Source organism: Heterodontus francisci, unplaced genomic scaffold, assembly GCF_036365525.1.
Source record: "Heterodontus francisci isolate sHetFra1 unplaced genomic scaffold, sHetFra1.hap1 HAP1_SCAFFOLD_837, whole genome shotgun sequence".
Taxonomy (NCBI): domain Eukaryota; kingdom Metazoa; phylum Chordata; class Chondrichthyes; order Heterodontiformes; family Heterodontidae; genus Heterodontus; species Heterodontus francisci.
The window spans coordinates 94,684-109,754 of record NW_027140645.1 but is presented as its reverse complement, the minus strand read 5'-3'; the positions used below and the strand labels follow the sequence as shown (position 1 = coordinate 109,754).

At 46.4% G+C, this 15,071-nt stretch overlaps 1 protein-coding gene across 3 annotated transcripts; it reads left to right on the top strand.

Moving 5' to 3' along the window:
* Window positions 1-5,963: 5,963 nt before the first annotated feature.
* anks4b (ankyrin repeat and sterile alpha motif domain containing 4B) lies at window positions 5,964-13,961 on the top strand. 3 transcript variants are annotated; one of them, XM_068025861.1, is made up of 3 exons: window positions 5,984-6,554; window positions 9,953-11,083; window positions 13,092-13,961. In XM_068025861.1, exons 1-3 carry the CDS (start codon window positions 6,391-6,393, stop codon window positions 13,093-13,095), a joined length of 1,299 nt encoding a protein of 432 aa, XP_067881962.1. In that variant the 5' UTR covers window positions 5,984-6,390; the 3' UTR covers window positions 13,096-13,961. The 3 variants fall into 3 exon arrangements, with proteins under 3 accessions (XP_067881964.1, XP_067881962.1, XP_067881965.1); XM_068025864.1 differs by lacking the exon at window positions 5,984-6,554 and adding an exon at window positions 9,019-9,081; XM_068025863.1 differs by lacking the exon at window positions 13,092-13,961 and having other exon boundaries at window positions 5,964-6,554; window positions 9,953-11,087.
* Window positions 13,962-15,071: the final 1,110 nt, after the last annotated feature.

Genomic DNA, 15,071 nt, shown 5'->3' with positions numbered 1-15,071 from the left:
ATCTTGATCTTTAGAACTATGGTAATCTCTCACTACAGTACTAATGGCCTCTTTAATTAACAGAGCTACCCCATCACCTTTTCCCACCTTCCCATCCTTCCTGAATGTCATGTACCATTGGATATTCAGGTCCCAACTTTGGTTTCCTTGTAGCCACATCTCAGTAGTGGGTATCAGATGATACATATCAGTTTCTATTTGAGCTGACAAGTTATTTGTTTTATTGCAAATGCTGCAGACATTCAGATACAGAGCCCTCAGTTTACTGTTTTTGTAAACTCTGGCCCTATCTGCTGACACACTGTAAAGTTTGCCATCATTGTCCCTTCCTACCATACTCTGAAAAGTTCTTCTCTTTAAAAGGATTGAAAGGAAATGTTGTATTTTGGGCACTTTTGAGATTCACAGCCAATTATTAACACAACATCATCTTTATTCAATTAAAAGAAAGGATGCAAATATTGGAACTCCAACAAGAGAAGAAATATCAGCAAGAACAAATCATTCCGCCTTGAGCCTGTTCTGCCATTCACTGCAACAGAAAATGCTGCAAAAAACTGCAGCTCAATCAGGACCCGTACGAGAAAATACAGAGTAACATTTGATCGAAGGGTTATAGAGACATTAATCTATTTTTCACTTTGCAGGTCATACAAGTCCCTACCTCCTCACACAGGGGCTTTCCAGGCTGTTGAACTTGTAAACCAGGAGCACAGAGGATCTTATACCAACCACCATCAGCAGCCGCCACCCGGAGAGGTCAGTGTGAATCACCCCTCGGGCAATTGTGTATGTTTTCCCACCAGCTGGCAGGAATAGTACACCGTTAACTTGCATTTATATAGCGCCTTTCACAACCTCAGAACATCCCAATCCGTTTCATAGCCAATGAAGTACTTCTGAAGTGTAGTCACTGATGTAAAGTAGGAAACCTGGTATCCTGCGCACAGCAAGCTCCCACAACCAACATTCACTAAGACATTTTATCTGGTTATCATATTGCTATTTGTGGGAGCTTGCTATGTGCAAATTGTCTGCTGCAGTAGACAACAGTAACTACACTTCAAAAAGTACTTAATTGGCTGTAAAGAAAGGGTTTGGGACATCCCTAGGATGTGAAAGGCGCTATATAAATTTCTTTCTTCACGGTTCATGGCAGGACAGACCCACCAGAGGTGGCGGCACAGTGGTATACAGTCAGGAGGGAGTTGCCCTGGGAGTCCTCAACATTGACTCTGGACCCTATGAAGTCTCATGGCATCAGGTCAAACATGGACAAGGAAACCTCCTGCTGATTACCACCTACCGCCCTCCCTCAGCTGATGACTCAGTACTTCTCCATGTTGAACACCACTTGGAAGAAGCACTGAGGGTGGCAAGGGCACAGAATGTACTCTGGCTGTGGGACTTCAATGTCCATCACCAAGAGTGGCTCGGTAGCACCACTACTGACTGAGCTGGCCGAGTCGTAAAGGAGATAGCTGCTCGACTGGGCCTGCGGCAGAAGGTGAGGGAACCAACAAGAGAGAAGAACCTACTCAACCTTGTTCTCACTAATCTAACTGTTGCAGATGCATCTGTCTATGACAGTATTGGTAGGTGTGACTACCATATAATTCTTGTGAAAATAAAGTCCTGACTTCACACTGAGGATACCTGCCATTGTGTTGTGTGGCACTACCACCGTGCTAAATGGGATAGATTTCAAACAGATCTAGCAATGCAAAACTGGGCACCCATGAGGCGCTGTGGGCCATCAGCAGCAGCAGAATTGTACTCAACTACAATCTGTAACCTCATGGCCCGGCATATCCCCCACTCTACCATTACCATCAAGCCAGGGGACCAACCCTGATCCGATGAAGAGTGCAGGATGGCATGCCAGGAGCAGCACCAGGCATACCTCAAAATGAGGTGTCAGCCTGGTGAAGCTACAACCCAGGACTACTTGCATGCCAAGCTGCGTAAGCAGCATGCGATAGACAGAGCTTAGAGATACCATAACCAATGGATCAGATCTAAGCTCTGCAGTCCTGCCATATCCAGCCGTGAATGGTGGTGGACAATTAAATACCTAACTGGAGGAAGTGGCTCCACAAATATCCCCATCCTCAATGATGGGGGAGCCCAGCACATCAGTGCGAAAGATAAGGCTAAAGCATTTGCAACCATCTTCAGCCAGAAGTGCCATGTTGATGATCCATCTCAGCTTCCACCTGAAGTCCCCAGCATCACAGATGCGAATCTTCAGTCAATTTGATTCATTCCGCGTGATATCACGAATGACTGAAGGCACTGGACACTGCAAAGGCTATGGGCCCTAACAATATTCTGGCAATAGTACTGAAGACTTGTGCTGCAGAACTAGCCACGCCCCTAGTCAAGCTGTTCCAGTACAGCTACAACACTGGCATCTACCCTGCAGTGTGGAAAATTGCCCAGGTATGTCCTGTTCACAAAAAGTTGGACAAATCCAACCCGGCCAATTACCACCCCATCAATCTATTCTCAATCAATAGCAAAGTGATGGAAGGCGTCGTCGACAGTGCTATCAAGCAGCACTTGCTCAGCAATAACCTGCTCATGATGCTCAGTTTGGGATCCGCCAGGGCCACTCAGCTCCTGACCTCATTACAGCCTTGGTCCAAACATGGACAAAGGAGCTGAACCCCAGAGGTGAGGTGAGAGTGACTGCCCTTGACATCAAGGCAGCATTTGACCGAGTGTTGAATCAAGGAGCCCGAGCCAAATTGAAGTTAATGGGTATCAGGAGGAAAATTCTCCGCTTGTTGGAGTCATACCTAGCACAAAGGAAGATGGTTGTGGTTGTTGGAGGTCAATCATCTCAGCCCCAGGACGTCACTGCAGGAGTTCGTTGGAGTAGTATCCCAGGCCCAACCATCTTCAGCTGCTTCATCAATGACCTTCCCTCCAACATAAGGCCAGAAATGGGGATGTTCGCCAGGGTTTGGGAATGTGTCCGTACATGGACACCAATGTACGTGGTAAAAGATGTTGAGGTCCGTGATTGGTAATTTCAGGAATGAGAAATTTCCCATTGGCTTCTTATTTCCAACCAGAGTGGCTGTAAAAAAAAAATTTGCAAGTCGGTTTCACAGCTGACAGGTGCTGGGAGCAGGAACAGGAGTTTCTGAACTTCGGATGGATTCGTGGTTTTATGGCGGGCTTTTAAAAAAAAATTGGTAGCAGCCGGAAAACCACAAATCTGTCCGAAGTTCAGAAACTCCTGTTCCCGCTCTCAATTATGGTCAGAGAGATAAAGGGGGAGAGACAGAGACAGAGGGAGGGAGAGAGAGGGGGGAGAAACAGGGGAAGAGAGGGAGAGACAGAGAGAGGGGAGACAGGGAGAGAGGGAGAGGGAGAGGGGTGGGAGAGAGAGGGGGGAGAAACAGGGGAAGAGAGGGAGAGACAGAGAAAGGGGAGACAGAGAGAGGGGAGAGCAAGAGAGGGGGGAGAGAGGGAGGAGAGATAGAGAGAGGGGAGCAAGAGAGAGAGAGGGGGAGAGCGAGAGGGAGGGGTGAGAGAGAGAGGGAGAGAGGGGAAAGAGAGAGAGAGGAGGGCGAGAGAGATGGACACAGAGGGGAGAGAGAGAGAGAGAGAGAGAGAGAGAGGAGAAAGAGATGGACACAGAGAGGAGAGAGAAAGGGGAAAGAGAGAGAGAGGGCGAGAGGGGAGAGAAAGAGATCAAGATCACTCCTGACAGATGGACAGCTATCCAGATTCTCTACATTGCTACATCATGTGTGCAAGCAGACATTGATTACTTGTGCAAGCAAAAACAGTGCTAGGGAGAAATGTGTTTGAAATTGGACTGTGTTTTGATGGCATTATTTTGGCTATCTACTTATATACAGATTAATTGACCTCATGTCCGTGGCTGTCAATAATTTTGTCAAATGTCCGTGATGCAACACATTGGTGCCTATCCCTGATGTTTGCTGACGATTGTATGATGTTCAGAACCATTTGCAACTCCTCGGATACTGAAGCAGTCCGTGTCCATATGCAGCAAGACCTGGACAACATTCAGGCTTGGGCTGATAAGTGGCATGTTACATTCACACCACACAAGTGCCAGGCAATGACCATCTCCAACAAGAGAGAATCTAACTATCTCCCCTTGACAATCCATGGCATTACCATCACTGAATCCCCCACTATCAACATCCTGAGGGTTACCATTGACCAGAAACTGAACTGGACCAGCCACATAACTACCGTGGCTACAACAGGTCAGAGACTGGGAATTCTGTGGCGAGTAACTCACCTCCTGACTCCCCAAAACCTGTCCACCATCTACAAGGCACAGGTCAGGAGTGTGATGGAATACTCTCCACTTGCCTGGATGGGTGCAGCTCCAACAACACTCAAGAAGCTCAACACCATCCAGGACAAAGCAGCCCGCTTGATCAGTACCCCATCCACTACCTTCAACATTCACTCCCTTCACCACCGACGCACAGTAGCAGCAGTGTGTACCATCTATAAGATGCACTGCAGCAATGCACCAAGGCTCCTTAGACAGCACCTTCCAAACCCGTGACCTCTACCAACTAGAAGGACAAGGGCAGCAGATGCATGGGAACACCACCACCTGCAAGTTCCCCTTCAAGTAACACACCATCCTGACTTGGAACTATATCACCGTTCCTTCACTGTCGCTGGGTCAAAATCCTGGAACTCCCTTCCTAACAGCACTGTGGGTGTACCTACCCCACATGGACTGCAGCGGTTCAAGAAGGCAGCTCACCACAACCTTCTCAAGGGCAATTAGGGATGGGCAATAAAGGTTGGCCTGGCCCAGTGACGCCCACATCCCATGAATGAATAAAAAAAGTAAATTTTTTATCCAATTGGACACTGATCCACCTATTCCATGAGCCTCAATTTTGTTAACCAGTCTTTTATGTGGTACCTTATCAAATGCTTTCTTAAAATCTTTATAAACAACATCCACCACATTCCCTTCATCAACCTTCTCTGTTACTTCATCAAAAAATTCAATTTGTCAAACATGATCTGCCTCTTACAAATGTGTTCTGGTTATCCTTAATTAACTTGAGCCTCTCTAAGTGTCCATTGATATTTTCCCTGATTATTGTTTCTAAAATCTTACCCCGCACTATGTTAAACTAACTAAACCAGATTCAGCAAGGCCTCCTTTCTAGTTGGGTTGGGAACACGTGGATTTTGCCATTCCAGAACCAAGGGCAATTAGGGAAGGGCAATAAATGCTGGCCTTGCCAGTAACACCCACATCCCATGAAACAATTGAAAACAAAGTGCTAGGTTGCATTTACTTTCTGTGCCATGTTGGGAGCCTCTGTGCAGCCACTGAGTGTTGCTTTTCTCAATTGAGTTTCCTTATTAAATGACTGAATCCCTCTTTAATGGTTCACTGTGTATCTGTAGCAGCTCCTTCCAAACACTTCTTGCTTTATAGAATATAATTATGAATATGAATTCATTATGCTTTTCAACCGGAATAATCTACAGCGATATGTATATGAGGGCATCGAATGGGAAAAGAATTTCCAGTCTTGACATCCGCCTAGAATTCAAAGGTCGCTCAGTGTTAATTAATGACTGGTCTTTGTCTTTAAGGTGGCTCCGCAATTTCTGAAAATGAATAACGCAAATTAAAATTGCAATAAAAAAGCTGAACGATCGGTTACAAATATTACAAACAATGCAAAGTAGTGGGAATGTTGCATTGTGAAAAATGCGAAAACAAATAAAGATTTTCTTTTTCTCTGCGAAACGCTTCGGGTGAACAAAGACAAACAGCAGCTGAAATATCTTAAACACAGGAACTCGGATTATTTTTTGCAGTTCAGTTTAAAACGACAAACGGTTCGATTTTTACAAAACACAACGTTTGTAAAACCAGAAGAAATGGTGCTGAAGGAACGAGAAGAAAGGTCAATGAGCTGGGTCACCTTAAACACCGCAGTGTCTGCAAGGCGGACCTTGTCCCTAATATATCACCAGGGGAGGTGCCGTGAATCTATCACTCACTGTCTCAGCCCTGATACCCGCAGTGAGGGAGTATCTGTGTCTGAGTGAGTGAGTATCTGTGTCTGAGTGAGTGAGTGAGTGACGGAGTACCTGTGTCTGAGTGAGTGAGTGAGTATCTGTGTCTGAGTGAGTGAGTGAGGGAGTAGTTGTGTCTGAGTGAGTGAGTATCTGTGTCTGAGTGAGTGAGGGAGTATCTGTGTCTGAGTGAGTGAGGGAGTATCTGTGTCTGAGTGAGTGAGTATCTGTGTCTGAGTGAGTGAGGGAGTATCTGTGTCTGAGTGAGTGAGTGAGGGAGTAGTTGTGTCTGAGTGAGTGAGTATCTGTGTCTGAGGCACCCTCCGGATTTGAACCATGACTGACAGGTACCACAAGGCAGCCAGGGATGGTTACCTCAACCCTCTAAAGGAAGCCACCAAGAGAGATCTCAACAACCCAGATGAAGATGGAATGACCCCAACCCTTTGGGCAGCGTATCACGGGCATCTGGAGGCCCTTCAGCTCATCTGTAGCAGAGGGTGGGTATCAAAGCCTGTTCCTCATGTCTGTCAGCTGTTAACGCTCTCGCCTCTGAGTTCGACGGTTTTGGGTTCAAGATACACTCCAAACTTGAGCACGTAATGCAGGCTGAGCAGTACTGAGGGAGTGCTGCATTGTCGGAGGGTCAGTACTGAGGGAGCGCCGCACTGTCGGAGGGTCAGTACTGAGGGAGCGCCGCACTGTCGGAGGGTCAGTACTGAGGGAGCGCCGCACTGTCGGAGGGTCAGTACTGAGGGAGCGCCGCACTGTCGGAGGGTCAGTACTGAGGGAGCACCGCACTGTTGGAGGGTCAGTACTGAGGGAGCGCCGCACTGTCGGAGGGTCAGTACTGAGGGAGCGCCGCACTGTCGGAGGGTCAGTAGTGAGGGATCGCCGCACTGTGGGAGGGTCAGTACTGAGGGAGCGCCGCGCTGTTGGAGGGTCAGTACTGAGGGAGCGCCGCACTGTCGGAGGGTCAGTACTGAGGGAGCGCCGCATTGTCGGAGGGTCAGTACTGAGGGAGCACCGCACTGTCGGAGGGTCAGTACTGAGGGATCGCCGCACTGTCGGAGGGTCAGTACTGAGGGAGCACCGCACTGTCGGAGGGTCAGTACTGAGGGAGCGCCGCACTGTCGGAGGGTCAGTACTGAGGGAGCGCCGCACTGTCGGAGGGTCAGTAGTGAGGGATCGCCGCACTGTGGGAGGGTCAGTACTGAGGGAGCGCTGCGCTGTTGGAGGGTCAGTGCTGAGGGATCGCCGCACTATGGGAGGGTCAGTACTGAGGGTGCGCTGCGCTGTCGGAGGGTCAGTACTGAGGGAGCGCTGCACTGTCGGAGGGTCAGTAGTGAGGGAGCGCCGCCCTGTCGGAGAGTCAGTACTGAGGGAGTGCTGCATTGTCGGAGGGTCAGTACTGAGGGAGTGCCGCATTGTCGGAGGGTCAGTACTGAGGGAGCACCACACTGTCAGAGGGTCAGTACTGAGGGAGCGCCGCACTGTCGGAGGGTCAGTACTGAGGGAGCGCCGCACTGTCGGAGGGTCAGTACTGAGGGAGCACCGCACTGTTGGAGGGTCAGTAGTGAGGGAGCGCCACCCTGTCGGAGGGTCAGTACTGAGGGAGTGCCGCACTGTTGGAAGGTCAGTACTGAGGGAGCGCTGCACTGTCGGAGGGTCAGTACTGAGGGAGCGCCGCACTGTCGGAGGGTCAGTACTGAGGGAGCACCTTACTGTCGGAGGGTCAGTAGTGAGGGAGCGCCGCCCTGTCGGAGGGTCAGTACTGAGGGATCGCCGCACTGTCGGAGGGTCAGTGGGAAGTTGTGTGTGGAATCAGAGGAGATAGGGGAAGTGTTAAATGAATATTTTGCGTCAATATTTACAGTAGAGAAAGAAAATGTTGTCGAGGAGAATACTGAGATACAGACTACTAGGCTAGATGGGATTGAGGTTCACAAGGAGGAGGTGTTAGCAATTTTGGAAAGTGTGAAAATAGATAAGTCCCCTGGGCCAGATGGGATTTATCCTAGGATTCTCTGGGAAGCTAGGGAGGAGATTGCAGAGCCTTTACTATAAGGGGGAGGGAGTATAAAAGTAGAGAAGTCTTGCTACAACTGTACAGGGCATTGGTGACACAGCACCTGGAGTACTTTATACAGTTTTGGTCACCTTATTTAAGGAGGGATATATTTACATTGGAAGCAGTTCAGAGAAGGTTCATGAGGCTGATTCCTGGGATGAAGGGGTTGTCTTATGGGGAAAGGTTGAGCAGGTTGGGCCTATACTCATTGGAGTTTAGAAGATTGAGAGGTGATCTTATTGAAACATATAGGATTCTGAGGGGGCTTGGCAGGGTAGATGCTGAGAGGATGATTCCCCTCATGGGGGAAATCTCGAACTAGGGACACAGTTTCAGAATATGGGTCTCCCATTTAAGACGATGAGGAGGAATTTCTTCTCTCAGAGGGTCGTTAGATTTTGGAATTCTCCTCCCCAGCGAGCAGTGGAGGCTGGGTCACTGAATATATTCAAGGCTGAGTTAGACAGATTTTTCATCTACAAGGGTTATGGGGGGGGGGGGGGGGGGGGCAGGCAGGAAAGTGGAGTTAAGGCCACAGAGAGATCAGCCATGATTTTATTGAACAGCGGAGCAGGCTTGAGGGGCTGAATGGCTTACTCCTGCCCCTATTTCCTATGCTCTTCTGTAGATATTTCTCGAATTAAGCAGCAGGTCAGACTGTAGAAAGATATTATGTCTTAATGGTTCAGGGGTGTGTCCCTCATCAACCTGAATTGATGCCACAACCCATGATCTTAAAGTCATGGTCTAGTGTTATCTGACTGCAGCGTTGCCAGGAGTAACAGTACATGGATACTGATTGTTGCTAGTCACTGTCAAAGCACATGAACCTTGCTGAGCGTTCAAAGTGCACAACTACTGACATGACTGCGAGAAAGAAAGAACAAAATATTTGCATTTATATAACGCTGTTAACCACAGCCTCAGATGACTCAGGATGCTTTACAGCCAATGAGGTAGTTTTTGAAGTGTAGTCACTGTTGTAGGAAATGCGGCTGTCAGTATGCGCACAGCAAGCTCCCACAAACAGCAATGTGATAAAGATCAGATAATCTTTTTAGTGGTGCTGATTGTGGGGTAAATATTAGCCAGGACACCGGGGACAACTTACTGCTCTTCTTCGAAATAGTGCCAAGGGATCTTTTACATCCGCCCGAGGGGACAGACGGGACCTCAGTTTAATGTCTCATCTGAAGGACGGCACCTCTGACAGTGCAGCACTCCCTCAGTAGTGCACTGGGAGTGTCCGCCTGGATTTTGTGCTCAGGTCTCTGGAGCCCACAACCTTCTGACTCCGAGATGAGAGTGCCAAAAGCCTTAATTAGTGGAAACAATCTGTCTCACAAGTTGTTAAAAGTGTTGAACGTGTCCAGTGGCTGAGTTAATAATTGTCCTACTCAGTTTGACATTTGACAGGTTCAGGCCCAATCTGTACTGAGGAAGCTGGACTTTACTGAGTTAAATCACATTAGGGAATTGGTGAAGCCACTGTTGGCTTCAGTGTCCTTCAGTCGTGAGGAAATCAGCCTGTTTTCCACCTCTGATCCACTGCCCTTTCCTGGAAACCGGTCAGTGCAGATCACAAGTTAGATCAGGCTTGGTTGTGATGTCTTCATGGTCAAATCAGCCCTCACTGTCCAGGCTAAAGTATCAAGAGTGGCCACTCGGGTAAAGTATCAGAGGGCTATTGTCATCCAGAGCCCAATGTGAGGCACCAGTTCCAGGGGATGATGGGTAAGAGGACAAAGTTAGAGAATCTGAAACAAAAGACTTGTTCATTATTGTAAAACCCTGTATCACATCAGGTCTTTGTGGTTGGTCTTTCAGAGGTGATCCTGATATATGTGACATCTGGGGCAACACCCCCTTGCACCATGCTTCAATCAACGGCCACCTTCACATTGTCACTTTCTTGGTCAACTTTGGTGCAAATATTTGGGCCTTGGACAACAATTTCCATTCTGCAATGGATACTGCAGCCAGTAAAGATCGAATGGAATGTGTCCGCTTCCTAGACACAGCTGCCACCAAGCAAACCACCATGAATCCGAAACACGTCGCCAGGCTGAAGGAGAAAGCGGTAAAGGACAGTGAGAAACAGATCAAAGTGTGCGAAAGACGCAAGAAAAAGCACCAAAGTCGGATGAACAAGATATATAGCCAGGGGCTGGAGGCCCAAAGCAGTGGTGCTGCCCCAGTACAGAGTGGGACTGTATCTGGTGTTGGTGATCCCTTCAAAGTGGGTGGATCACAATACAAAGGTAGCATTTCTTCCATCGTGAAAGGATCCCTGCAGAAGAGACTTCGGAAGAAGGATAACAGCAAAAACATCCTGGAGCAGCAACCAGGAAAGGATGTCATCTTTGTAAGTCACGAAGGAAGCAGCGAGATTCGGGCAAACGTATTGAATGTGTTTAATGAACAAGATGAGGAGAATGCAGCCTCTCCTGATTGGAAGCACTCTGAAGATGGTTGTAATTTTGGCCACGAGTCTCTCTTCCATCGACCTGGTTTGGGAAATATGCTCTTCAGAAGGAATTTTGTCTTGGGTTTGAATGTGGAAGAGGAAATGTTCAGCAATAATGAGACAGAAGATGTTGGTTCCAAATTGCGCAGTGAATTATTGAAACCCAAGGAGAGGTTTACAGGTCCTGAAACCTTGGATAGATTCAATGAAGACGAGGAAGATGATTTGCCCTGGAACGAGGATGATATAGGTCTAGATGATGACGAGCCTGAGACAACACCACTTGAAACCTTCTTGGCATCTCAGAACATGACAGAGTTCATCCCTTTCCTGGCCAGAGAGCAGATTGATTTGGATTCTCTCATGCTGTGTTCTGACGGAGATCTGAAGAGTATCCATCTGCCTCTTGGACCACGGAAAAAAATTATTTCTGCAGTAGAAAGAAGAAAGTTAATCTTGGAAACACCAGACAAACTAGTTGATACTGTATTGTAAGTATCACAGTATTAAAAGCATGTAGTGCTGTTTGCTACCTAGTTAGATACATGTGTTCTCTGTTAATATGTATTAAATGAAATTTATTCAATGTATCCTTTTTCAGCTGAGAGTATCTGCAGCTTGAAGGGTAAAAGTCATGAATATAACTGCAGTAGTACTTTAAGCTGGGTCAATGGATTGCATTCTTGCCTCCGACTCAGGAAAGTTGTGTTTTCAAATCCCATTCCAGGACATCAGCATATAACTGAAGTGATACTTCAGGAGGGAACTGAGGTGCTGTCTTTGGGATGAGACCTTAAACTGTCCTCATCTGTCCTCTCAAGTAGGATGCAAAAGATCCCACAGCCACTATTTGAGGAGTGAGATCCTCACAACAGGCTCCAGCCCATAATGTCTCGTTGACTCCTGAAGTAGCCTAAGCAAACTAGCAGTTTAGAAAGGTGGTGGATCTCCTGCACCATCTCATGGCAGGCAGAGATAGACAATAAATGCTGGTGTTGCCAGCGATGCCCACAGTAGCAGCAGTGTGTACCATCTACAAGATGCACTGCAGCAATGCACCAAGGCTCCTTAGACAGCAACTTCCAAACCCGTGACCTCTACCAACTAGAAGGACAAGGGCAGCAGATGCATGGGAACACCATCACCTGCAAGTTCCCCTCCAAGTCACACACCATCCCGACTTGGAACTATATCGCCGTTCCTTCACTGTCACTGGCTCAAAATCCTGGAACTCCCTCCCTAACTGCACTGTGGGTGTACCTACCCCACACGGACTGCAGCGGTTCAAGGAGGCAGCTCACCACCACCTTCTCAAGGGCAATTAGGGATGGGCAATAAATGAACAAAAACCCCAGGGTCAGCACATTATTCTTTCATGGGATGTGGGCATCACTGGCAGGATTTGTTGGCCATGCTTAATTGCCCTTGAACTAAGTAGCTTGCTAGGCTATTTCAGATGGCAGTTAAGAGTCAACCACATTGTTGTGATTCTGGAATCACATGTAGGCCGGACCAGGTTATAAAGAATAAAAGCAAAACACTGCGGATGCTGGAAATCTGAAGTAAAAACAAGAAATGCTGGAAATACTCAGCAGGTCTGGCAGCATCTGTGGAAAGAGAAACTGAGTTAATGTTTCAGGTCCTGCTGAGTATTTCCAGCGTTTTCTGTTTTTATTCCAGCCTGAAGGATGGCAGATTCCCTTCCCTAGTTTCATGGCAGCATTACTGAGACGAGCTGTCAATACCAGAATTTTTTAATGAATCAGTTGAATTTATTAAATAATTAAATTTAAATTCCACCAGCTGCCATGGTGGGATCTGAACCCGTTTCCCTAATGTTCTGCCTCTGGATTACTAGTCCAGTGACATTTACCACGATGCCACCATCTCCCCTGTACTGTAATACAGTCCTGCCATTTCCAAGACAAGACTGTATCATAGTGATTGCTACATTTTAATGGGTAATGTACCTTGTACTTGAAACAAATTGTTCGTCACAAAATAACAACCTTTAGAACACTCATAAGAAACAAGAGGAATGAATTGTGTTACCACAATAGTTACTTAGTTGTGTGTGGTACTGTAACACATATTCATTTGTATATTTCTACCAGCTCTGTTTATAAAGCCCAGCTAATACAATGGAAAAAATTCCCTGCTAGGAATGTGCATCTGGTGTGTTACTGAGCTAAAACACGCCAGGAAGCTCCCTGGTCAGTTCGCCAATCCGACCTGGGCAGGTGTTAGGCTCAATGTTTCCGACATTACAACAGTGACTACACTTCAAAAAGTTCTTCATTGACTGTAAAGCGCTTTGGAACATCCTATGGTCATGAAAGGCACTATATAAATGAAAATCCTTTACTTTTCTAACAAAGTTATCTAGAAGATGCAGTACTTTACTGTGAAATGAAGTCCTTTCAATCACCTACATTTTCAGTACAAAGTGTGGTTTCGTCTTTATTTTTAATGTGTAACTTTCTTTTAACAATGAAATAGGTAAACAAGTTTGCACACCATCGAGAAGTATTGCAGTCCGAGCAATCTCCAGCATTTACTCCAGGACCATCTTTGTTCTGTGGAAGTGGCAGAATTGGTCAGTATGTTATGGAACAACATTACAGAAACCCTGAACCACAGCGGAGCCCCCATTTATCCATTGTACTGAAGGAGGATAAATAGAAATTAGTGCATTCGTAAAAGTTGCCAGATTTTTATCTTGCATGTTTAGGTGTAGCAAATGGTAATTAAGATGTGTGCAATACAATTAGAAAGTTTCAGTGTCTTACACAAGGATTTGTTCTAGAATATTCTGGAAGATAATTGGAATGCAGATCACAGAGGTTCCAAAGTATGAAAAGTTTCTTCAGAGTCCACAGCTCAAATCCACCAATATTCATGTGCTTTGGCTGATCCTTATTCATTCATTTGGGGCTCTTCTAAAGCTGGGAGAGGCATGTTTTTGGGGAAGATTTTACGCGGTATCTGCCTGCACCGTCTCTGAAGTGGGAATGCCTGATTCCAACACTAGCAGCTGAAATGGGAACATTTCTATCCCCCAGCACTGACATCTCTCACCTTAACCAACTTCCTGAATCTTTGACATTCCCAAATTGATGGAGCTGTTGTATATTTCTGGTTCAGTACTTGTACAGCACATGTGACCCTTTTTAAATGTTTGTTCTATTCCTGTGTTATTTAATCTTTAACATTTATTACAAATTGCTTTGTAACGATAGATCTTTTAACTGTTATTGGGATGTCTCCCTCTTTTAAGCTGCTCTTTAGTCAGTCACTGTTATGTAACATTAGTATGTAAATGTGGACAGTTTCAAATCACCATGTGTATTAAAGGAGATCATTTGACAATTTCTTGCCATTGGGACATTTTAAATGGAGTGCATGGCACAGTCTTTTAATATAAATGTAAGATAGTCACCAAGAAATCCAATAGGGAATTCAGAAGAAACTTCTTGACTGAGAGAGTGGTGAGAATGTGGAACTCGCTACCACAGGGAGTAGTTGAAGTGAATAGCAGAGATGCATTTAAGGGCAAGCTGGATAAACAGGAGGGAGAAAGGAACAGAAATATATGTTGATAGGGTGAGATGAAGCAGGCTCATGTGGAGCATAAACCGGTTGAGCTGAATGGTCTGTTTCTATGCTGTAAACTCGATGTAATTCTAACCTGCTGTTGGTTTTCTGATGTGAGGAATCTCATGTTCTGTTATCCTCTCCTGAGGAGGCAGAACCTGGACCCTAACCATAACATGAAGGCCCCCTAACCCAGCCCTGCTGTGTGTGAGAACTGCCCTTATGACCTCAGCTCCACAGGGAACATCTAAAATGGAAAAGCAATGCTTACATGTGGGACACGGGATCTATAAACCTAATCTGGCTCTCGCACAGCTGATGTTACTGTCAATCTGTCTTCATACCTCTCCCAATTTCTCTGCCGTTAATGGTTTTCTGCCTGTGTAGAATTTTACAAAGGATTTGATTAATTTCAGCTCAAAGGAGGAAAACTCAGTGCTGCAAATGGACAAAGTTTAAATGGACCAAACCAGGCAGTCTAGGTAAGGTCAGTAATAAATCAAAAACAAAAATAAAAACCTGGATATTACATTGTCCAGTAGAACCCCAGGAGAAACAGCTAGGAACCTTTCTCTGATGTTACACTGGGAGATTGTAAGGGAATCCAGCTTCCAGTTATGGCACGTATCCTTAAATTCATCCGATATCTACATCAAGAGGGAAGTGTGAACAGTCCTCTCCGGGTCTTCCCAATTTCCACCACAACTACGCCCCCATCTACAGACCCTGGCTCTGCACCACATACAACAACTGTCATCGCACTTCATCAAAGCCACTTCCAAATGCTATCAGATTGTATCTTTGGATCATCATTCAGTCCCACACTAAGACCCTGTTAAAATAAATCCTCACTCCAGACAAGAAGGGACAGTACTAACTACAAAA

Coding starts and splice junctions, on each gene's coding strand:
- anks4b (XM_068025861.1), top strand. CDS start 6,391: ATGACTGACAGGTACCACAAGGCAGCCAGGGATGGTTACCTCAACCCT. Junction 6,555..9,952: donor CAGCTCATCTGTAGCAGAGG/GTGGGTATCAAA, acceptor TTGGTCTTTCAG/AGGTGATCCTGATATATGTG.